General features: G+C 41.3%; 1 protein-coding gene across 1 annotated transcript in view; it reads right to left on the bottom strand.

Annotated features, from left to right (window-relative positions):
- Positions 1-24496, bottom strand: part of LOC126089086 (sodium leak channel NALCN) — a 390881-nt gene that overhangs the window by 258262 nt on the left and 108123 nt on the right. The window contains exons 6-7 of the mRNA XM_049906884.1: positions 19873-20001; positions 13860-14005 (exon numbers count right to left, since the gene is read on the bottom strand). Coding sequence (XP_049762841.1) covers positions 13860-14005; positions 19873-20001 — 275 coding nt within the window. The remainder of the gene's footprint in view (positions 1-13859; positions 14006-19872; positions 20002-24496) is intronic.

The following is a 24496-nucleotide window of genomic DNA, read 5'->3' as shown; positions in this document are numbered from 1 at the left end:
GGTTTGCTCTACCCAAAACATAATTTATGTGACTGTTACAATTTATGTCATTTGTAATTGTAATCCCTAAGTATTTAGTCTTGACTAGAAGAAGGGATCGGTTGCTAGGACATGTTCTGAGGCATCAAGGGATCACCAATTTAGTATTGGAGGGCAGTGCGGAGGGTAAAAATCGTAGAGGGAGACCAAGAGATGAATACAACAAACAGATTCAGAAGGATGTAGGTTGCAGTAGGTACTGGGAGATGAAGCAACTTGCACAGGATAGAGTAGCATGGAGAGCTGCATCAAACCAGTCTCAGGACTGAAGACCACAACAACAACAAGTATTTAGTTGAATTTACAGCCTTCAGATTTGTGTGACTTATCGCGTAATTGAAATTTAGCAGATTTCTTTTAGTACTTATGTGAATAACTTCACACTTTTCTTTATTCAGGGTCAATTGCCACTTTTTGCACCATACAGATATCTTACCTAAACCATTTTGCAGTTCGTTTCGGTCATCTGGTGACTTTAAAAGACAGTAAATGACAGCATCACCTGCAAACAATCTAAGAGGGCTACTCAGATTGTCTCCTATGTTGTTAATATAGATCAGGAACAACAGAGGGTCTATAACACTTTCTTGGGGAACACTGGATATTACTTCTGTTTTACTCGATGACTTTCCATCTATTACTATGAACTGTGGCCCTTCTGAAAGGAAATCATGAATCCAGTCACACAACTGAGGCGATATTCCATAGGCACGCAGTTTGGTTAGGAGACACTCGTGAGGAATGGTTCTGAAAGCCTTCTGGAAATCTAAAAATATGGAATCAATTTGACATCCTCTGTCGATAGCACTCATTACTTCATGAGTATAAGGAGCTAGTTGTGTTTCACAAGAACGATATTTTATGAATCCATGCTGACTATGTGTCAGTAAATCATTTTCTTCAAGGTACTTCATAATGTTCAAATACAGTATATGTTCCAAAACCTTACTGCAAATCACCGTTACTGATATGGGCCTGTAATTCAGTGGATTACTCCTACTCCCCTTTTTGGGTATTGGTGTGACTTGAGCAATTTTCCAGTCTTTAGGTGCAGATTTTTCTGTGAGAAAGTGCTTGTATATAATTGATAAATATGGCACTATTGTATCAGCATACTCTGAGAGGAACCTGCTCGGTAAACAATCTGGATTGGAGGCCTTAGCTTTATTAAGTGATTTAAGCTCTGCTATGCTACACCAAGGACATCTACTTCTATGTTTCTCATCTTGGCATTAATTCTTGATTGGAATTCAGGGATATTTACTTCATCTTCTTTGGCAAAGGAGTTTGGGAAAACTGTGTTTAATAACCCTGCTTTAATGGCAGTGTCATAAGTGACTTCACAGTTGTTATCGTGCAGTGAAGGTATTGATTGCGTCTTACCACTGGTGTGCTTTATGTATGACCAAAATCTCTTTGGGTTTTCTGCCAGATTTCAAGACAGAATTTCGTTGTAGAAATTATTAAAAGCATCTTGCACTGAAGGACACACTATATTTTGAGCTTCTGAAAAACTTTGCCAGTCTTGGGGATTTTGGGTTCTTTTAAATTTGGCCTGCTTTTTTCGCTGCTTCTGCAACAGCAGTCTGACCTGTTTTCTATATTATGGGGAATCAGTACCATCACTTATTAATTTATGTGGTATATATCTCTCAATTGCTGTTGTAGAGGGGATGTTGGACAAGGATGGGCTGTCAGGATGTGCCATATTAAAACTCGTCTGAGTTTCCCAAGTGATTTATTATTTCCAGCTACAGTGCCCTGTTACTCTTGGTCTGCATCACTGGGTCCCGCTATGCTGAGGGCACCACTTCGCTGACTGTGAAACGGATTGGCGCGAAAAGGCTGCCTCAGTGACCCGTGCAATGCTCTGGTGTGTGCGGAGTTGTGATGACGTCAGGCTGCGCCGGCATTTGACTCAGCAGTCTTCGCCCCTGCCGCCTCAGCGCCGCTCATGGGAAGCCACAGGGCGGCCCACTGCGTGATTCTATGCCGTCACAGTTAGGATTGCGGCGACAGCAAGCACCTGGGATCTGACAAACAAATCTGCGGCCCTCGCCTCGGGATGGCTCCAGCGTGTGTTGGGAGCCAACAAGACTGCCTGCAGTAGTGAGCTGTGGAGTGGCGCCCCATCTGCTGCTGCCGCCTGTAGCCGGCGGTGTGACACACTCCACCGTCCAGGAGAGCTGTCACACTTGGATGCCTTGTTAGTGAACCGGTGATTATTTATTCACGGCTGTGCGCCTCTGTTTTGCTAATGTGTCATTCTGAGTCATGTACTCATAAGACCTGGGTTGTGCCAGTGGGCCCCTTCTGCCTGTAACACTTGTCATGCAAACCGCTGCGTTTACTCTTTTCAGCGGGTCTACGGCTCTGTGGCCTCTTGCTCTGCAATGAACTGGTTTACTGATCTCAAGAGACCTGACTCAAGAGTTTGGTTTAAAAAAGGTCAGATTCTGCCTTGGCAAAAACTCTTAAGTTGCTTCTGGCCCGTATAGCTGTGGCTGTGTAACATTAAATTGTGTGACTCCTGAAATTGACGTTGGCAGTTGAAAGGTTGGTCCTATTACGTTACACTTAGTTCCATTGATTAAAATTCCACTCCCCTCAAGCTCTACACATTTCACTTCGGCAAATATTCCGTGCTCAAAACAACTTGCTACTACTATTAATTTTTCATAGGTGGAGAACATCCAATGCATCCCGACCCATTGCAAGCTCAATTTTGGCTCCAATCCATGATGTTCCTTGAACAGTCTATTTCTTCCCTCCTGGCTGGACATGCCGTTACCTTCCCTCTACGGCAGCTCTGTAATTCCTCTTGTCATCTTACTGTACCGACTGTTAACTGCCGTGATCAGCAATACCTCCTCAGTTTTTACTTTTACAAAGTTGTTCAATGCTCCCCACTTCACTGCATACATGTTGTAACGTACCTTCTCTCTGTTATTGTTTTTTTTTTGTTTTTTTGTTATTCTAATTGTGGAGATATGAAATTATTGTAGCGGTTTGCTTAGTCAGCCGTACTTCGGAATTTTTTGACATTGAATGGAGCCTGAAACTTGCGTAATAAATACTTTGTGTGAAGTACGATTTGCTGCATAAACAAAAATTAATTGCGGAGATGCAATCCACAGAATATTAACAGAAAAACTTTAGAACAATGTGCATGACTGACTAGACACATTCAGAGGGCACGTACATTCGCGTACGAGTGGTTGCGATCTGACGAGAAAGATCTATCTTAATTTTTTTTGTGTAAAATAATTACATCGTAACACACTCGGAGATTGCAAACGTACAATCAGGGTAGAGGCATGTACTTCCTATCATTCCCCGTGGCCTGGGTAAAAGAATTGCAATTATTTAAATTTAATAATATTTCTTTTTCAATCGGACTCCTATTTTTATACGAAAAGGAAGATTGCAGGTTCTGAATGTCTCGGCAAAAACACATTGAAATTAATCTTAGCGGCCACCAAAGGAAAGTAGTGAGCACAATCATGTACCTCTATTGTTGAGCAGCACTGTCGTAAAGATCGTTGCCTCCATCTAAAATTCGCCTTCTCGAATTAACAGAATAATTTGTACTCCATTGGTATGGGATTTAGGCTTGATCTTGACAGAAATTATAAAACACATTTTTCATCATTTAACACCTTCATTTAACACATACATAGACATGAAACTATACAGTACGTCTTTACACCAGCACATCAGAACAAAAAGGGTAGTTAATACTAGAAGTAATAAAAGAATCTCGAAATTAGTCCTTTGTCTCTCAATGATAAAAAAGTTTTTTAGAGTATTCCTCTGGTATGATAGTCGAACAATTTTTCTTCTTGTACCTTTGAGATTAAATTACAACATTTTTTAGTTCCTTTTCAATGTGCACCATGAAACATTGAAACCTTGCGTTTTTCCCCATAACTGGGAATTGGATCAATGGATACACTCATGCGCTGTCGCTCGTTACCATTACCGTTGCAACATGGTAGAAAAACAGCAAATTTCACTTGCTCCATTGTTAAATATAACCCTGACGGTAGTTCCTTCTGCGCCTTGCACAACCTGCGTAAATATTAGTCCGTCGGTAAGAAATTGGTATTTATCTGGCCTCACAAAGCGTGAAGCAGCACTTCTTGCAGATTCGTTGTCACTCCCTGTACATCCCACACACTGTCAACTACCCCCTGCAGAAGTCTAGTTGACACCACCCGGCTATCTAGGATTTCCAGACACCCCTGTAAGGTTCTCAGGTTACGATTTATTAGACCTTTTGACGCCTCAGCGTATTCCACTACCTTCCCTGCAAATGAAAGGAGTAACTGTGTGTTATTCAGGACTTCCCCTTCCAACGTTCCTATCTGGGTTGCGTGCCAAGCTTCCGCTGCTCTGTTCCCCTCTGCAAGTTGCCTCACCACTTCCACTGTGTTGTTCATCTCCTTTATATCGCTTTCATCCGCAGTTCCAAAGACTGTTTCAATAATTTCCCCCCTGCGTTCAGCCACCCTTGTTTCCGTCTTATCCGTGGCACTATTTCTTCCATCCATCCTACCTGCTTCTGTAGCGTCTCATAAGCCTCATGCAATTTCTTGTACTCCCCGGCTACTTCCTTCAGCATTCCCTTGCTCTCTGCACATTGCCTAAGTTCTTCAAACACTTCCTCAAAGCTCCTTACTTAATTCTGAATTTCCCATACGTTCCAAACCAACCTTAATGCCCACTCGTGACTTGACACCACCACATCTTCCTGCCACAAGTACAACACACTTCCATCCAGGTGCTGCAACCGCAAGGTGTCCACCCCAATGGTGAAGAGATGGATTACCACCAACACTCCCCTTCTTAATGACCTGAGGACAGGGATCACCATCACCCTTCCTCCCTCTTAAAAAAGACTGCTGTCCCTAGCAGGCTCACAATACTCGAAAACACAAACAAGAAATGAAAATACAATGCCTAATTAATCTACACAAACCCAATGATGCATAACAAAAAAAACTACAAATACTCCACTCCTTTCTGGATCACAAAGCATAAGGTATATCATGCTGTACTCTATCTTCCTGGGTTTCTCAGTGCTGAACGCCTCTCTTCACTCTCTATTTCTTCCTCTTCCCTTCCTGTGACATGCCTGGAATCACATCAGAACAACCCTTAAATGGCCACAACCACCCAATGTGTGCTATCATTGTTCTAGTTGGCAGCTGAAGCTTAACATTAATGGGGGATGTGGTTTCAACTACTTGGTATGGACCTTGATACTGTAATGTCTCTTGCAGCAGTCTCTCCGTGATATTTTCAGAAATTTTATAAATTATATAACTCAGTACATATCTCGAAATATCTCTTCTTATCTTACCGATTCCTAAACTTTAATATACGATGATTATCAATGCAAAGTAGTTTCAAGCCCTATTATTCCTTGGAGCGTCCATTTACTCCATGGAATAGCTTCTCTGCTATCTGTTTTCTTTTATGAAAAGAATGTAGGAATGCTTGCCGATTAGCCACGAAAGAAGGAGGATGTATATGTATGTATTGTTGAGCTAGTCGCCATCTTGATGAGATTCTGTATGAGAAGGAATTTAATACATGAACTAAACTATAGTAAGTGTGTTCGCATATTATTTAACTGATTATTATTGACAGTGTCTGCTTACTATGCTGTGTTGCACGGGATCAGTGGGGAACGTCTGATTTACACTGGACGAACCTGCCGTTTTGTATGCTCAAGATATCCAGTTACTTCAAATAAATAGGCTAACACGGTCTTACCAGCAGATCTCCAGGCTTCCCCATGTGATCACTGAAAGTTAATAATTATTACAAATGTTTTCAGGAGATCGACTGACAATTTTCCTCACACTGAGACTTCGAAATTGCTTCACTGCCTTTTGGAATTTAAGTTAAGCTCAATTTAATCAGGATAGAACAGTATTGAACTGTGTGAATGTGATAAGCCTGCTTTGTGAATGAAAATTCCCTTAATATACGCATGTTTTTTACTATCCTGATCAGTGAAGCTAAATCAGGCCGGTGTGAGAGAGGTTTTTAAATTTGCAGATCCCACAAAAAATATTAAAATACCTTGTGATGAACTTCTTCGTTTTACCTTTTGGCATGTAGGGGCTGGATAGCATTACCAATTGCCTTACTCTATACTGTGGTAAACTTCCTTTCCCCTTCACTGTGTCTTCCTGCCTTTCCAAAGCCTTTGTATTCACCTTTTGTACTTGTTTTCAAACATCCTGAATTGTTCTTGCGAATTGACTTACAGATTCACCGGCCCTTCCTTTCTGTAGTTTCACTAAATCAAATGGTGACGGCATTTTCCACCCATACACTCCTCATACAGAGACAAACCGGTATTGGTACGGACTTTTGCATTGTATGTGCATACAATATGCTTCAAATACTCGTCCCACTGACGGGGATGATAATCCACATAAAAACTCAGCATCTTCCCGATTGTTCTGTGTACCCTTTCTGTCCTTCCATTCACCTGTGGATGCAAAGTGCTTGTCCTCAACTTCTTTACGTTCAACAATTTACACAGTTCCTTCATTAAATCTGACATGAAGTTGGCCCCTTGGTCAGTAATTGTATTGTCTCCAGTACACCACACTTCAAAATCCAGTTCACTAATGCTTGCGCGACCATTGCTGCCTGTTGATTTGGCATAGCCACCATCTCCACTTACCTCGAAAAATGGTCTATTATTGTCAGAACGAATCTGTTCCCCAATGGTGTTCAACTGAAAGGTCCTAAGACATCAATTCCCAACATAGAAAATGAACATGTCACTTCCGGTAATCACTGTAGCTGTATCTGTTTCTGACTCAAACCTGCTCTCTGTGCACATGTTATACAATTGTTGACATACTGATCCACATCTACTTTCCTACCTCTCCATCAATACCTCTCCACCACACTCCTATTTGTCGCTCTATACCCACCATGACCAGATAACATGTGATCATGTGCTTCCTTTAAAACCTCATCCCTCATCTTCACTGGCACTACTACCCTTGGTCCTAACTTCGTTTCCCTGCACAGCAGACCATCATACAATATTAAATTGTGGCTGTGTCCAATACAATTTACAATTGTCGCCAGCGTCCTGTAATTCTTGGCATACTGCTAGGTCATAACCTATGACTTCCATTTTTGCCACCTTTCTACTCAGTGCATCTGCATTACCGTGCTTCTTCCCAGGCTTGTGCAACACCTCATAGCTGAATTCACTAAGCCTCACAGCCCACCTAGCGAGTCTAGTGGACGGATCCTTCAACCCCAACAACCACTTCAACGCAGCATGATCTGTCACTACCCGAAATCTTCTCCAATATAAATAACATTTAAAATATGTGATTCCCTGGGTTACGCAAAACATCTCCCTCTCTGTTGTTCAGTAATTCCTCTCTGCTGCATTCAACTGCCTAGACGCAAAGGCTACAGGATGTTCTTTCCCATCAATTTCCTCACTAAGAACACACGCTAATGCTTAATTCAATGCATTGCATACTAGAATTAATCCCTTTTCAAAATCAGGAAACACAAGAACCAGATCTTAACACTTATTTCAGTTTGTCAAACACTTTCTGATACTCTTCTGTCCTCTCAAATTTCACGCCCTTCCGTAACAATCGTGTCAATGGCTGTGCTAAATCTGTAAAACCCTTCACGAACTTTTGATAGAAACTGCAAATTCCTATGAATGATTGCACTTCCTTAACTGTTTTCAGCTCCTGAAAATCCCTTACAGCCTGTACCAACCTCGGATCTGTTCGCACTCCGTTCTTACTGATGATATGACCTAAATATTTCACTTGTTCCAATGCCAAATGACACTTCTCGAGGCTCAATGTTAAATGAGCTGATCTTAACTTCATAAAGACTTCCCTTAACCGCTGGCTATGCTGCTACTTGAAAACACTATAATGTCATCCAAATAGATAAGACACTGCCATGGTTTCAAACCCCTAAACACACTGTCTAGCAACCTTTGAAACATTGCTGGAGCATTTTTCAAACCGAATGGCATTCTGATGTACTGGTGATGGCCTCCCAGAGTAGAGAAAGCAGTTTTTGGACGATCCTCTGGAGCCGCCTCTAACTGATGGTAACCACTTGTCAAATCCATCATAGGAAAGTACTGACACTGTCCTAAGTGATCCAAAGTCTCTGATATGTTTGGAATGGGGTATGCATCCATTACTGTCTTATTATTGAGGTACTGTAGTCACAACAGAACCTGTATTTCTTAGTTCCATCCATAGATTTTTTAGGCAAAATAACAATGTCTGCTCCCCAGCAACTATTACTATGCCCACTCCCCAGCAACTATTACTATGTTCTATAATACCGTCCGCAAGCTGTTGATCAATGAAATCCTCCACAATCGGCTGCAAATACCTCGGTATTCTGTATGGTTTATGGTAAACAGGTGCTTCGATCCCTGTTGGTATCCTATGCTGAACTAATGGAGCTGCTGTAGCAGCCCTCGTGGAAAAAACAAATCCTTAAATTCCCACAACACTTCTTCTCCTCTTTTCAAATGCTTAACTTTGTTATGCAATGCAGTTCTATCAGCAGTTAGTGGCTGATCGCTATGCCTACCTCTCAAACACCAGTCTTCATCATCTGGTACATACAAATTCGCTACTAAAACTCCTTTTCTCAAGTTCGCGTCCATCACACTAAAATTATCCACGTTCACAGGGACTACTCGCCCATCGTTTCCCTGATGTATGCGTACCATACTATGTTCCACAAAACAACCTAACAAATCCAAAAATTCATTATCCTCCAATGTTTCAATAACACATACCGTACCCATAGGTAGATTTGACTCTACACTTACCCAGAGCGACTTCCTGGTGCCACTAGACACACACTCAACCGAATTAAGCCTTAATGCTAATGTACGCAGTTCAATTGGTTTGTTCATTACGTTGAACGCCCCTTGCAACAGTTCTGCATCGACAACAGTTTCTCCTAGCTGAAATAACATTCCACCAAGTTCCACAGTTCATTGTCCAAGGTCAATTTTAGCATGATGTTGATGCAAGAAATCTACTCCCAGGATTATGTCATAGCCCTCGCTTACCCATGGTACTACTACCTCCATGCTTGCATCAAATTCGACTTTCCCTATGCAAAAGTCAACTGTCACTGATCCAAAAGGTGTGACCTCCTTATCCCCCACTCCACACAACCTACAACATGGTGGGTCTTCATCCCATTAAACTCTTAGTAGCCACTGACACTTGCGCCCCTGTGTCCAACAAAATCTTAAACTTTTTAGTTCCTATGGATCCTACCATTGAACATTCCACCTCTGTATACGTATTTGTAACATTGAAATTAGACGGGAGCTCCCTCAGGTGGGTCTTGGGCCCCCTCTGCCATTTAATGATTGTCCACCTCTACTGACTCCACTTCTCCATCCTCCAAGCCGCTGATTTCCACCCCTTCCTCTATTCCTCAGTGACTGGGTACATTGTCTCTGCACATGTCACATACGAGGGTAATTCCAATTCCTATTTTTTCGAAGTGAAAGAAGATGTTCATAACTTTCTGAACAGCATGGCGGCAAGCTTGTATGACATGGGCATACAAAAACTGCCACAGCGTCTACAAAACTGCATGAACAGAAATGCTGATTATGTCAAAAAATAGCTAAATGTTCAAGCAGTAAACTGATGTAAACCATTGTAGAAATAAACAGGTCTATGTACTTATAAAAAAATAGAAGACCTTACTTTTGCGATCACCCTCGTACGACCACACTTATAACATTTTATACTCGCTGTAAACACTGCTTGTCTATCACATACCTCCACTGCCACGTCTATTTCCTCACGCTGAATTGCCAGCTGAATGGCTGAATACAAATCTTTCGCAGACCCTTCACAGACTTTCCGTGATATATGCACTGGTAACCCCTCAAAAGTACATCAAGTGCCCTTTGCTCAGCCTCCTGCAACAGAACACCATTCACTTTATCGCTCTGACCCAACTCTTAAGTATACTTGATACTTTCTCTTATCCTGTCTGCAAATTTCTCTACCATCTCCCCCTGCCTTTTTGTCATTGTACTCAACCTCTCCCTGAAGTATGAACTGCTATTCTGTTTCTAGTACTTCTGTAAAAGCCCCTCCTTCAACTGCTTAAACTGTCCCGCCTTCCTTAATGCCTCAGAACACCTTACATATGTCTTTGCTTCACCCATTAATCTAATCTTGGCTACATGTAACAACTGTTCATCAGACCAACCACTCATCACAGCTAAAGTTTCCAAGTCCTCCGCAAACGAACACACATCCACAGATGCCTTGCCAGAAAATGGAATAATCAAACTCGCGGCAGCTGGATCAATCTCCTGCTGCGGCACTCTAGGCAAAAACTACTGATCCGATGTGGTTTCCCGCTCAGTTCTAGCTGTTAATTCACTTCTCAACTGTGTATTGTATGGTGTCAATTGTGCTACCTTTTCCAACAAAATCCGTACCACTTCTGGTTCCGACACACCTCGCATCCCTGACTCTGCCATTGTGTTGCTTTCGCTCTCAGTTAGTCCCGAAACAAAACATTTAAGTACAAGAATAACCTGACTTCCTACAGCTCTGTATCATCATACTTAGTATCATCATACACCAGTACAAAAGTAATCAAATGCCATGAAAAAAAACATCTTACTGCCCCAAACACACTAACATTTATTCTGACAAAATACTAATAATAATAATAATAATAATAATAATAATAATAATAATAATAATAATATGCCTATGCAAAACATCTAAATTGCCCGCCAGGAGCCATACTCAAAACACAAACAAAAAAAGAAAGAAAACGTCCAACACTCAAAAAGAAAAACTGGCCAACACTCACCACATTTTGTGACTGTAATGCAGGCAGTGGGCTCGAACGTCCTACTGTACAGATGACGACCACTATTCTGACACCATACATAGAGGGGATGTTGGACAAGGATGGTCTGTTAGGATGCACCATATTAAGACTTGTCCGAGTTTCCCAAGTGATTTATAATTTACAGCTACAGTGCCCCATTCTTCTCAGTCTGCGTCACTGGGTCACGTAAAGCTGAGGACACCACTTCCCTGTCTATGAAATGACTTAGCATGGAATGGCTGCCTCATCAACCCAGGCAATGCCCCGCTGTGTGTCAGCCTTGTACGGCTGCGGAGTTGTGATGATATCAGGCTGTGCCAGCAGTCGACCCAGCGGTCTTCGCCCCTGCCGCCTCAGCGCCGCTAGTGGGAAGCCTCGGGATGCCTCTAGCGTGTGTTGCGAGCCAACAAGACTGCCCATAGTAGTGAGCCATGGCGTGGCCCACTGCTGGTGGCTGCAGACCGCACGTTGGCCTCAGAGGGTCGAACCAGTGACCTGCTGTGGACTGGAACACTGACGCCCCATCTGCTACTGCGTGTAGCCGCCAGTGTGACATGCTCCCCTGTCCAGGGGAGCTGTCACACTTGAATGCCTTGTTAGTGAACCGCTGCCTATTTATACATGGTTGTGCACCTCTGTTTTGCTAACATGCTACTCTGAGTCATGTACTCATAACACCTGGGTTGGGCCAGTGGGCCCCTTCTGCCTGTAACAAGCACCATGCAAACCACTGTGTTTACTCTTTTCAGCAGGTCTACAGCCCCGTGGCCTCCATTCTACTTCGCAACCGCTGGTAGCATAATTTACTGTCAACAGGCCCGCACTTGGCTGTAGCTTGTGCACTCTGAAATATTGCACTGAAGCTAATGTTTTCCCATCTTAAACAGTGGTGCCGCTACACTGTCAATACTATCTCTTTGAAATCATTTCACAACTTTTCTACGCTTACATGATTAGATCGGAAGGGGTGAAGACTGTCTCTTAAAAAGGCGTTAAGAGAATTTTTATCAGCTTTTTTAAATAACTATATTTTGTATTTCTTTTTGATGGTTGTAGGTTTTACAGTATTCAGCTTAGCAGCAAATGCCTTGTGGTCACTAATCCCTGTATTCGTCATGATATTCACTATTTGTCCAGGATTATTTATTGCTAAGAGGTCAAGTATGCTTTTGCAACCATTTACGCTACGAGTGGGCTCATGAACTAATTGTTCAAAATAATTTTCTGAGAAAGCATTCAGTACAATTTCGGATAACATTTTATGCCTGCTGCCGGCTTTAAACATACCATCTATAATGGTATGAATCTTGTATGTGTTTGAAATTAGACTCAAGTTTTCTTTGAACAGTTCAGCTACAGTATCTTCTGAGTCGGGGGTCGGTAAAATGATCCAATTAATAGTTTAGTCCAATTTCACTACAAGGCAAACTACTTCAGACAGCAATAAATATGCCACCACCAACTGTATGTAATCTATCCTTTCTGAACACTGTTAGATCATTTGAAAAAAATATGGCTGAACTTATTTTTGGCTTTAGCCAGGTTTCTGTACCTATAACTATTTGAGCTTAAGTTCTTTCTATCAGGGCTTGGAGCTCTGGTTCTTTCCCAACATAGCTATGACAATTTACAACTACAATACTGATTGTTTCTACAACTACCTTACTGTGTTTTACCTGCCCCCTTTTAGACAGACGCCCTTTCTGTGATTCCCTGAGATCCTTTCACCTAAAACTGCCCAGTCCCTTCCACACAGACCCCACTACTTGTGTAGCTGCCTCCTGTGTGTAGTGGACTCCTGACCCATTAAGCGGAACCTAGAAACCCAACAACTGATGGTGCAAGTCAAGGAATCTGCAGCCTAGAGAATAATAGCAGTCATATCACACTTCCCTGGGACACTTATAATGAAACGCTTGTTTGCGATGAATACTCACTGTCGAGGACAACATACTAGGTTCTATAACTTAAGAAGTCTTTGAGCCACTCACATATCTGTGAACCTATTTCACATGCTTGTACATTTTTCAACAGCCTGCAATGGGGCACCGCTTTCTGGAAATCTAGAAATATGGAATCTGCTTGTTGCCCTTCAACCATAGTCCACAGTATATCATGTGAGAAATCGGCAAGCTGAGTTTCACCTGAGTGATGCTTTCTATGACCATGCTGATCTGTGAATATGAGCTTCTCAGTCTCAAGAAAATTTATTAAATTCAAACTGAGAATAGAATATGTTTAAGGATTCTGCAGCAAACCGACGTTAGGGATATTGGTCTGTAATCTTGCAGGCCCATTCTTTTGCCCTTCCTATAAACAGGAGTAACCTGCACTTTTTCCAGTCACTTAAGACTTTGTGCTGGGTGAGATACTCATGATAAATGCAAGCTAAGAAGGGGCCATAGCCATAGTGTACTCTTTGAAAAATCGAACTCGGAATGGTAACCACTAACCAGCTGCGTACTTCAATTACAGACACTGCCAAACTTCAGCAAGGGGCAATCCTGACCAGCCAATTGCAAAGTATAATGGTCAGCACTTCTCCCTGTACCTACCCCATATTTCCTGTTCCTACTTTTCACTACTCAGGTACCTCACTTTATGTTTTCCTCTATGTTGTCAGCAACCTACTTCCTCCCCCTTGGATATCTGTGTGCAACATGCAAGGAAGGAAGGAAGGAAAGAAGGTAGGTAGGTGGGTAGGTAGGAATGGATAGGGAAGGAAAGGGGGGAGGGAGGAATAGCTAGAGAAGGAAAGGGGGAGGGAGAGGGATGGGGAGTGGCAGGAGGGAGGAAGAGGAAGAGGGAGCCAGGGAGGGGGAGGGGGGGAGAGAGAGAGGGAGAGAGAGAGAAAGAGAGAGAGAGAGAGAGAGAGAGAGAGAGAGAGAGATACTTACCAAATTCATCGAAACCATTAAAACCCATCACATATCGAGACAGTTCAAGTTTCATGCATTTCATTCCGACAGGACATTGGTAGCCAGAATCAGGATCCAACGAGCAAAATGTATCAGGGATTGCCAAGCTGTTAATGGTGATGTATCTAAAACAAATAAAACTGTTGTTAATGACATTGTCAAACATAATATAACTTAATTTAGTGGTGGCATATATGTGTTCTTCCTATACATCAATAATGAACAAATGTTTGAAGCAAAAGAATACAGCAATTTACAAGTTGAAATAACATTATCTAAAATGGTTCCAGAAACAGAAAATAACTCAGCAGGTTTTCTTACTCATAAATCATATTTGAATGTTGTTTGTTCGTGAGAAGATCATGCTATGTCTCATCTAACAACAAGGTTATGGTTAACCAACCTGCAATAAGGCTGCTCATATTGGTTGGGATACCGCAATTGTCATGTGAATATGGAGTTGATGGGTTCAGCAGGGCTATACTCAATCCCATGCAATATCTCAACAATGCTAGCACATTACTGGTGCTAGAGAGGACAGACATGCTGTTCATTCAGCCATGCAGGATTGTGCTGCCATGTCACACATACCTCGAGTAAGGAAATGGATTTGTACACAATAAGTCAAGCATTCACATGAATTGTGTGACAATATATGGAGTACCATGGAGTGTCAGCGTGGTGACCACTGTTGCAACTTTCTTTCACATGGCAGCAAAGAGAGGCACACTGAAAAGTGATACACCCAAAGGAGTAGCAACATGTCATCTTTCAGATAAGTCCTACATAATAAATCATGATGGATGTATTCATGTGTGGAAGGTCCAATAAGAAGGAACATTGCCAGACTTCATTCATCATCATCATCATCATAATGATGACGTATGGCTGCGAGACGTGGACACTGAACTCATTTACAAAAGGGAAACTTAGGACAGCACAGAGAGCCACGGAGAGATCAATGCTGGGCTATACAAGAAAGGATAGGAAAAGGGCAGATGACATCTGGTCTGTGACGAAGGTTAACGACATCTTAGAGACAGTAGGTTCACTGAAATGGCAGTGGGCTGGCCAAGTCACAAGAAGAAAAGACAACAGATGGACGAAGCTAGAACTGCAGTGGAGTCCGAGAGAGCACTGGAGGCCTAGAGGAAGACCACCAGACAGATGGGACAAAGACATCAAGAAGATTGCTGGTAACACCTGGCAGAGAACTGCCCAAGACCGTCCCACTTGGAGAAGACTGCTGAAAGCCTACCTGAATCCATGACTCGAAGAGGCCACATCATTTAACGATTGAATTGGCTGATGATGATGATGATGATGGGTACAACACCTGGTGCAGTAGTATGGTCACTTCTGGTTTACACAGCTGGTTATTTGATCAGCAGTCATAACATATCTGTCTTATTCAGAGCATTCAGACAAGGTTGGCACTGGTGGTGACATCTACAATGTGCTGACATGAGGAAAGTTTCCAACCGATTTCTCATACACAAACAGCAGTTGACCAGCGGTGCCTGGTGAAACGTTGTTGTGATGCCTCATGTAAGGAGGAGAAATGCGTACCATCATGTTTCCGACTTTGATAAAGGTCGGATTGTAGCCTATCGGGATTGTGGTTTATCGTATCACAACATTGCTGCTCGCGTTGGCTGAGATCCAATGACTGTTAGCAGAATATGGAATTGGTGGGTTCAGGAGGGTAATACGGAATGCTGTGCTGGATACCAATGGCCTCGTATCACTAGCAGTCGAGATGACATGCATGTTATCTGCTTGGCTGTAACGGATCGTGCAGCCACGTCTCGATCCCTCAGTCAACAGATGGGGGCGTTTGCAAGACAACAAACATCTGCACGAACAGTTCGATGACAATTGCAGCAGCATGGACTATCAGCTCAGAGACCATGGCTGCGGTTACCCTTGACGCTGCATCACAGACAGGAGCACCTGCCATGGTGTACTCAACGATGAACCTGGGTGCACGAATGGCAAAATGTCATTTTTTTGGATGAATCCAGTTTCTGTTTACTGTATCATGATGGTTGCATCCATGTTTGGCGACATCACGGTGAACGCAAATTGGAAGCGTGTATTCGTCATAGCCATACTGGCATATCACCAGGCATGATGGTATGAGGTGCCATTGGTTACACGTCTCGGTCAGCTCTTGTTCACATTGACGGCACTTTGAACTGTGGATGTTACATTTCAGATGTATTACGACCTGTGGCTTTACTCTTCATTCGATCCCTGTGAAACCCTACATTTCAGCAGGATAATGCACGACTGCATGTTGCAGGTCCTGTACGGGCCTGTCTGGATACAGAAAATGTTTGACTGCTGCCCTGGCCAGCACTTTCTCCAGATCTCTCACCAATTGAAAACGTCTGGTCAATGGTGGCCGAGCAACTGGCTCATCACAATATGCCAGTCACTACTCTTGATGAACTGTGGTATCGTGTTGAAGCTGCATGGGCAGCTGTACCTGTACATGCCATCCAAGCTCTGTTTGACTCAATGCCCAGGCGTATCAAGGCCATTAATTATGGCCAGAGGTGGTTGTTCTGGGTACTGATTTCTCGATCTATGCACCCAAACTGCATGAAAATGTAATCGCATGTCAGTTCTAGTTATTTGTCCAACGAATACCCATTTATCATCTGCAATTTTTCTTGGTGTAGCAATTTTAATGGCCAGTAGTGTAATTCAAGAGTGCATGTTGCACATATTATCAGAACATGTCTTCATATAGAGAGTTTTCAGCTGTTTCCCTGACAAGCACATGGTCCAGATCTCTCACCTGCTGAAAATATCTACTCATGGATTGCTGAGAGACTGACACTCCACCACTTGCCTGTCACTACACTTAACGAACTCTGGCACAGAGTTGAAATAGCATGGAGTGACAAATCCCATATCTGCCATCCACGCTCAGTTTGATTCAATGCTATCCAGGTTAGAGCCATTACTACTGCCAGGGGTGGCAGCTCTGTGTACTTGTTTTCTCACCTTGTACATCCCCAAATCACCTACAAATTTAATCAGGTGTTCTTCCTTTTATATTGCAAATGCACAATAAGTAAAGTTTCATTATATGCTACCATTCCTTGTGTTACAAGTATAATGGCTAGCAGTATAGATATAATGGATGTATGATGGAGACAAGAGAAAGTACATGTTGATATTACAGACCAAACAGTAACAAAGAAAATCGGATATAATTTGGAACAGTGTCCTGATGTCTTGTATTGGCCTGCTTAGCATCCTCTCAGATATTGTAAAAAGAGATGGGGGTTATAGGTAATCTTTATTGCCTTTCAACTGTGATGTTAGAGAAACTATGGTGAAAATTTAAAATAAAAATCTTGATTGTTTCTCATTTCCAGGGATACAAGATATCAACACTGAGTTTTTGCAGACAACACTGTCCTTTTTGGCAAATGTAAACAGTATTTAAGGCAAGTATTAAATACAAACCTACAGTTCAAAACATAGGTTAGTGATAAACCAAGAAAGACAAAAAGGGTATGTTACGAAACAACTCCCATTTTACATTAGATTATTCTTTTCTGTAAAACAAAGTGGGTATTTTTCCTGTAGTTAGTTTCCTCACCAGAATAAAATCAAATACAAGTACCTTAATTGACAAAACTTTTATAGACCAAAGTTAAATAGACAGTGTTGCCAATAATACAGTTCTGAATGGACTCTCTGACTTTGACGGGTAGAGACTTACAATAAACATAAATGTTTGCCAGAATAAAACTGTCCCTATTTGCAAAGTTGTTAGGTTAATAATAATAATAATAATAATAATAATAATAATAATAACAATAACAATAAAATTCTGTACTCCAAATCATGCTCAAAGATGCATACTGGAAACATACCTTCCTGTCCTGGGTGGAAAATGAAGATGTCTACACAGATATAGTTCTGTAGCAAGCCTATGACAGCAAGGGCCAAGGCATGTTTATGTGCACAAGTCATAAATACGGAGCTGGTTCTGGAATCAGCCAACCACAACTGTGAGGGTGCTTCCCCTAATGCTAGTACCAGTACAAGGCGAACACAACAAAGTGGGTGCAAAAGAGTACAGTGTGGTCTTCAGGCAACTTGCACAGCACTGTGGTGGTTCTTATGCCTTGGCACTCATAAATGCAGCTCAAAGCAGTTATGGGCACTTTGTGTCCACTTCTTGCCTTGGTATATCTGTTTCAAGTATCATACATCATAACTGATATTCCTGTGACTTTGGTTTTGTATTATGGACTACCATGGCAATAATACTGTGATGGATTATGCTACACTGCTGGTTTTTAACATGTCTCTTTTGGAACTGTTTGCTCACACTACAAACAACAATGGCTGTGCTTATATTTGGACTTGGAAACAATGATCATCAACTGAACTTTCTTGAGAGCAATCAAACAAATTTGTTTTTCATAACTTGAATACACATCTATAGTGAAAAAGATTCCAGTGAAATAGGTTCTGGAGCAGCTGTTGAAATAAATCATTCACCCTTGGCTAAACATAATGCTAGAAGAGGAGCTGATCTCACATGGCTATGTGACATTTTGCAAGCAATGTTTATGGAAACCTCTCTTTAATTTTGATTTTGGGATTGCACCCTAAGCTAATGGTATTCCACTCAGGAATTTCCAGTATGTCAACTCCCAGTGACTTAGCAACTTATTGTCTGTTTCATAATATTCTGTTCAGAGTAATGACAGAATTGCTTATACAAAGGATACTGATGAACAGTGTATTACTTTTATAAAGTGATATTAAGTCTATTGAGACTGCTGCTAGCATAGTGTATCTGAGCTATAACAGCTTTGTAATAGCAATTGTCAATTCATTTAATGGTGATAAAATTGAACCTACAGCCTGTCAGGTGTTCATAAACATCAATCACTCAAGGGTACAAAACTGATTTAAGTTACAAGTAATACAGAAACTTTAACATAATTCATGAACTTTTTCTTCATATTTATCATACAATTTTGAAATAGTGAAATCTATTATAGATGAAATGAATTTAAATTGCCTTGTATCAACTACATGGACATAAAGATCGAGAAAGTAATTTTTAAAGATGTTAAAAAGATAACGATAGAAGAAAACTACAGTGAAACATATGCTAAATTAGAACGTCTTGCTTCACAGCTACCAGTATTTATGGCAATGTCTACAATTTAATCTTATTAATTTCTTGGCTGATTTTTCAGTATTACATTCATTTGCATACATAGTTCTTATTGCTGCTACAGATATACTGCAATAACACACAAGATTTAACTAACGTAAACTATATAAAATAAATGGGCAATTGAAACACAAATGAACATCTACATCTACATCTACATGGATACTCTGCAAATCACATTTAAGTGATTATTCCAATCTCTTATAGCACGTGGAAAGAGCGAACACCTATATCTTTCTGTACAAGCTCTGATTTCCCCTATTTTATCGTGGTGATCATTTCTCCCTATGTAGGTCAGTGTCAACAAAACAAAAAATGCCTTTCTTTTAATGATGTCCAGCCCAAATCCTGTATCATTTCTGTGACACGCTCTCCCATATTTTGTGATAATACAAAACATGCTGCCCTTCTTTGAACTTTTTCAATGTACTGTGACAGTCCCATCTGGTAAGGATCCCACACAGTGCAGCAGTATTCTAAAAAAGGATGGACAAGTGTATTGTAGGCTGTCTCCTTAGTAGATCTGTTACATTTTCTAAGTGTTCTGCCAATAAAATGCAGTCTTTGGTTAGCCTTTCCCACAACATTTTCTATGTGTTCCTTCCAATTTAAGTTGTTCGTAATTGTAATACCTAGGTATTTAGTTAAATTTACGGCTTTTAGATTAGACTGATTTATTGTGTAACTGATATTTATACTATTCTACTCAAATTGTGGTTCAAGCAAACAAAACTAATGTAAAGCATTTACTTATAACCAATATTTTAGACTCACTTTGGGTCTGTATCATTCAACACACAATGATTCTTCAGTTCACCAAAGAATTGCACTCCAAGAAGCCCATACAATGACATAAAGAACAGGAAGAATAACGTGACATTGTATATTTGCTGGCTCGATCGCCTGATGAAAAAAAGACAGAGATATGAGTAAAAGTCAGTGACAAGAGCAGAAATATCAAATATAAGAACATTTCAGTCATTACAATGGAGCATCACATCTTATAATAATTTATAGCTATCAGCATCCATGTGTCAATCATATTTTTAAAAGCCTATCACCTGTTATATGAAACTCATCAATGACAAATGTAATATTAAGGAATCCATCGGAAATGCAATAAATAATCTGCATTGCTTAGTAATATTTCATCAAAGTATAAGAAGTCTTTTAAATAAAAAAGAAAAGCTGAGTGCTTTTTCTTCAAGAAACAGTTGACACAGATGAAACTATTGCTAATGTGCTCTGCTTAACTGAACATCACCTGGAAGCTACAGAAAGTAATCAGTTAATTTAAATAGTTATAAAATAGTTTGTACTATTGTACCACCAACATAAGACAAGCTAGGCTGGCAATTTATATTTACATTACTCTTAGCTCACAAATCATAGATGTAACTCAGTTCTGTGTTGTTTAGCATTTTGAATTGGCATGCTGTAAAATAAGAACTGGAAATGCTGTCATGACAACAGTGTACAGGGCACCTGTGGGAAATATTCAGAACTTCCTTTCTTAGCTGGAATCAGTTCTTATAAAACTTTAGAGGAATAACAGTAAGATTATAATATTTGGTGATTTTAACATTAATTTCCTAATAAATAATAACAGTCATCAATGACTGGAATCATTATTGTCCACTTTCAAGCTACTCCCTATGATCTCTCCCCCAACAAGAGTATATGAGCACAGTAAGACCATTACTGATAATCTGCTTCTGTACCACACAGATTAAAGTAAAGTAAAAACACAGGCCATAATAGATGATTTGTCTGACCATGGTGGTCAAATGACAACTTTAAAACATGCCAGCAGAAAAGCAGTAAATGGTCACACCCAAATTAAAAGCGTTAGAACATCAAATACTGGATCTTCTAGTGTGTTTAGAAATAGTTACATCTGGAACAATGGAAGAAAGAATATGAGGCAGAGAAAGTAAATAAGAAATTCAATTCATTCTCAAATTCTGAAACAGATTGAAGCCCACTTCTGACAAAGACAGGTTAAAATGAAACCAACCTTTAGTGGAAGGAAAGGCTTGTTAATGATAGGATTAAAATACCTTGTGCAAAGAAGGGAGATCTGTGTGTATATATACACTCCTGGAAATGGAAAAAAGAACACATTGACACCGGTGTGTCAGACCCACCATACTTGCTCCGGACACTGCGAGAGGGCTATACAAGCAATGATCACACGCACGGCACAGCGGACACACCAGGAACCGCGGTGTTGGCCGTCGAATGGCGCTAGCTGCGCAGCATTTGTGCACCGCCGCCGTCAGTGTCAGCCAGTTTGCCATGGCATACGGAGCTCCATCGCAGTCTTTAACACTGGTAGCATGCCGCAACAGCGTGGACGTGAACCGTATGTGCAGTTGACGGACTTTGAGCGAGGGCGTATAGTGGGCATGCGGGAGGCCGGGTGGACGTACCACCGAATTGCTCAACACGTGGGGCGTGAGGTCTCCACAGTACATCGATGTTGTCGCCAGTGGTCGGCGGAAGGTGCATGTGCCCATCGACCTGGGACCGGACCGCAGCGACGCACGGATGCACGCCAAGACCGTAGGATCCTATGCAGTGCCGTAGGGGACCGCACCGCCACTTCCCGGCAAATTAGGGACACTGTTGCTCCTGGGGTACCGGTGAGGACCATTTGCAACCGTCTCCATGAAGCTGGGCTACGGTCCCGCACACCGTTAGGCCGTCTTCCGCTCACGCCCCAACATCGTGCAGCCCGCCTCCAGTGGTGTCGCGACAGGCGTGAATGGAGGGACGAATGGAGACGTGTCATCTTCAGTGATGAGAGTCGCTTCTGCCTTGGTGCCAATGATGGTCGTATGCGTGTTTGGCGCCGTGCAGGTGAGCGCCACAATCAGGACTGCATACGACCGAGGCACACAGGGCCAACAACCGGCATCATGGTGTGGGGAGCGATCTCCTACACTGGCCGTACACCACTGGTGATCGTCGAGGGGACACTGAATAGTGCACGGTACATCCAAACCGTCATCGAACCCATCGTTCTACCATTCCTAGACCGGCAAGGGAACTTGCTGTTCCAACAGGACAATGCACGTCCGCATGTATCCCATGCCACCCAACGTGCTTTAGAAGGTGTAAGTCAACTACCCTGGCCAGCAAGATCTCCGGATCTGTCCCCCATTGAGCATGTTTGGGACTGGATGAAGCGTCGTCTCATGCGGTCTGCATGTCCAGCACGAACGCTGGTCCAACTGAGGCGCCAGGTGGAAATGGCATGGCAAGCCGTTCCACAGGACTACATCCAGCATCTCTACGATCGTCTCCATGGGAGAATAGCAGCCTGCATTGCTGCGAAAGGTGGATATACACTGTACTAGTGCCGACATTGTGCATGCTCTGTAGCCTGTGTCTATGTGCCTGTGGTTCTGTCAGTGTGATCATGTGATGTATCTGACCCCAGGAATGTGTCAATAAAGTTTCCCCTTCCTGGGACAATGAATTCACGGTGTTCTTATTTCAATTTCCAGGAGTGTATGTATGAAACAGAACTAGTACAAATCTAGCTGTGAAATTACTTTACAAAAAATAATATAAAAGTCTAACATATGTAATCAGACAGGCCAAGCATATGCACTATGCACAAAAACTTATAAGGTCAAACAGTAAAGCACTGACCATATGGAGTACCATAAAAAGTGAAACAAATAGAAAAATGAAATCAGGACAACCAAGGATACCACAGTCTTCTGATAATGGTACAGACCTGAATAATCAAAATGTTGTAGCTTCAAATCTCAATAAATTTTTTCTCATTGTAGCTGAAAAATGAGGAACCATGACAAGCAATCTCATACAGAAGCTACAGACCTACTTAATCACATGGAAATCACAAATGTAGTGTTCTCTTTCAAATACATAACTCCCAATGAAATTTTAAAAATCATAAAATTACCTAAAAAGTCTCAGTCCTCTGTAGGTGACAGTGTACCTAGTGGGATTTTAAAATCATGTGGAGACTTAATCAGTCATATATTGTGCCATTTGTGTAACCAGTTGATGAAAACTGGGCTTATTAGAAAGATGCACCAGAAAAGCTGCTTATAATAATTAATCTTTATTAACAACAGACTGTTTCAGAATTTCTTGGCATTGATAAGTATGTCTAGAATGATCTGATGTCAAACTACTGTAAAACTATAATTAAAGCATTATTTTCAATATATTTCAATAATTTACTTCTAATCAAAGCATTGACAGTTCATCAACAACGTAATATGGATGTCACATCATCCTAGACATACTTGACAATGGTGATAAAAATGGTTCAAATGGCTCTGAGCACTATGGGACTTAACATCTATGGTCATCAGTCCCCTAGAACTTAGAACTACTTAAACCTAACTAACTTAAGGACATCACACACATCCATGCCCGAGGCAGGATTCGAACCTGCGACCGTAGCAGTCGCGCGGCTCCGGACTGAGCGCCTAGAACCGCTAGACCACCGAGGCTGGCCAATGGTGATATATGCTGAAACAGTCTGTCATAAATAAAGATTAATTATTATAAACAGTTATCCTGATGCATCTTTCTAATAATCATTTCATTATCTGACATATATTATGGTGCTGGTCCCAAAGAAGAAAAACTGAAAACTGGGGTATTTCCAAATAGACTAAAACATGTGACAGTGATGCCAATCCACAAAAGTGAGTGAAGAACATAATATTCAATTATCAGCCCATCTCTCTGCTGCCAGATCTCAAAGGTATTGAAAGAATAGTGTGTGATAGGATTTATGGCCACACTACATGTAATGGCTTACTGCAACTAGACAGTTCAGCTTTCATAGTAGATTCTCCACAGAGAAAGCCTAACAGATGAAATTCTAGTTGAACTGAATTTCAGAAGAAATCAGTATCTTTTGTGATCTTGCTAAGGCATTTGACTGTGCAGATCATAACACACTGTTAAAAAGGTTTCCACACTATAGCATGAAGAACAAATCTTTGGCTTGGCTAGAATCTTATCTACACAACAGGAAACAAAGATAGTCCTAATGGAGGCAAGTGTAACAATAAAATCTGACTGGAGAAATGTAAGAGATGGAGTCCCACAGGCTGTAATTCTGAGGCCACTGATTTTCTTGATCTGCATTAATGATCTGCCAATTACAATTAATAACAGAGCAAAAATAATCATGTTTGCTGGTATCAAATGCCACAATGAAGGATACAAACCTGACAGTCACTAATGAAGTACACAAAAAATTTACATCAAATATTCTAATCCTAATTTTTTTTCAAAAACCAATATTATGCAGTCAAAATACAAAACTTCAAGTTCATGAAATGGATAGCAACAATCAGAAAACTAATGAAACCTAATAGAAAATTCTTAGTCACCCACCAGA

This window comes from Schistocerca cancellata, chromosome 1 (assembly GCF_023864275.1).
Source record: "Schistocerca cancellata isolate TAMUIC-IGC-003103 chromosome 1, iqSchCanc2.1, whole genome shotgun sequence".
Taxonomy (NCBI): domain Eukaryota; kingdom Metazoa; phylum Arthropoda; class Insecta; order Orthoptera; family Acrididae; genus Schistocerca; species Schistocerca cancellata.
This window is presented reverse-complemented; position numbering and strand designations above follow the sequence as displayed.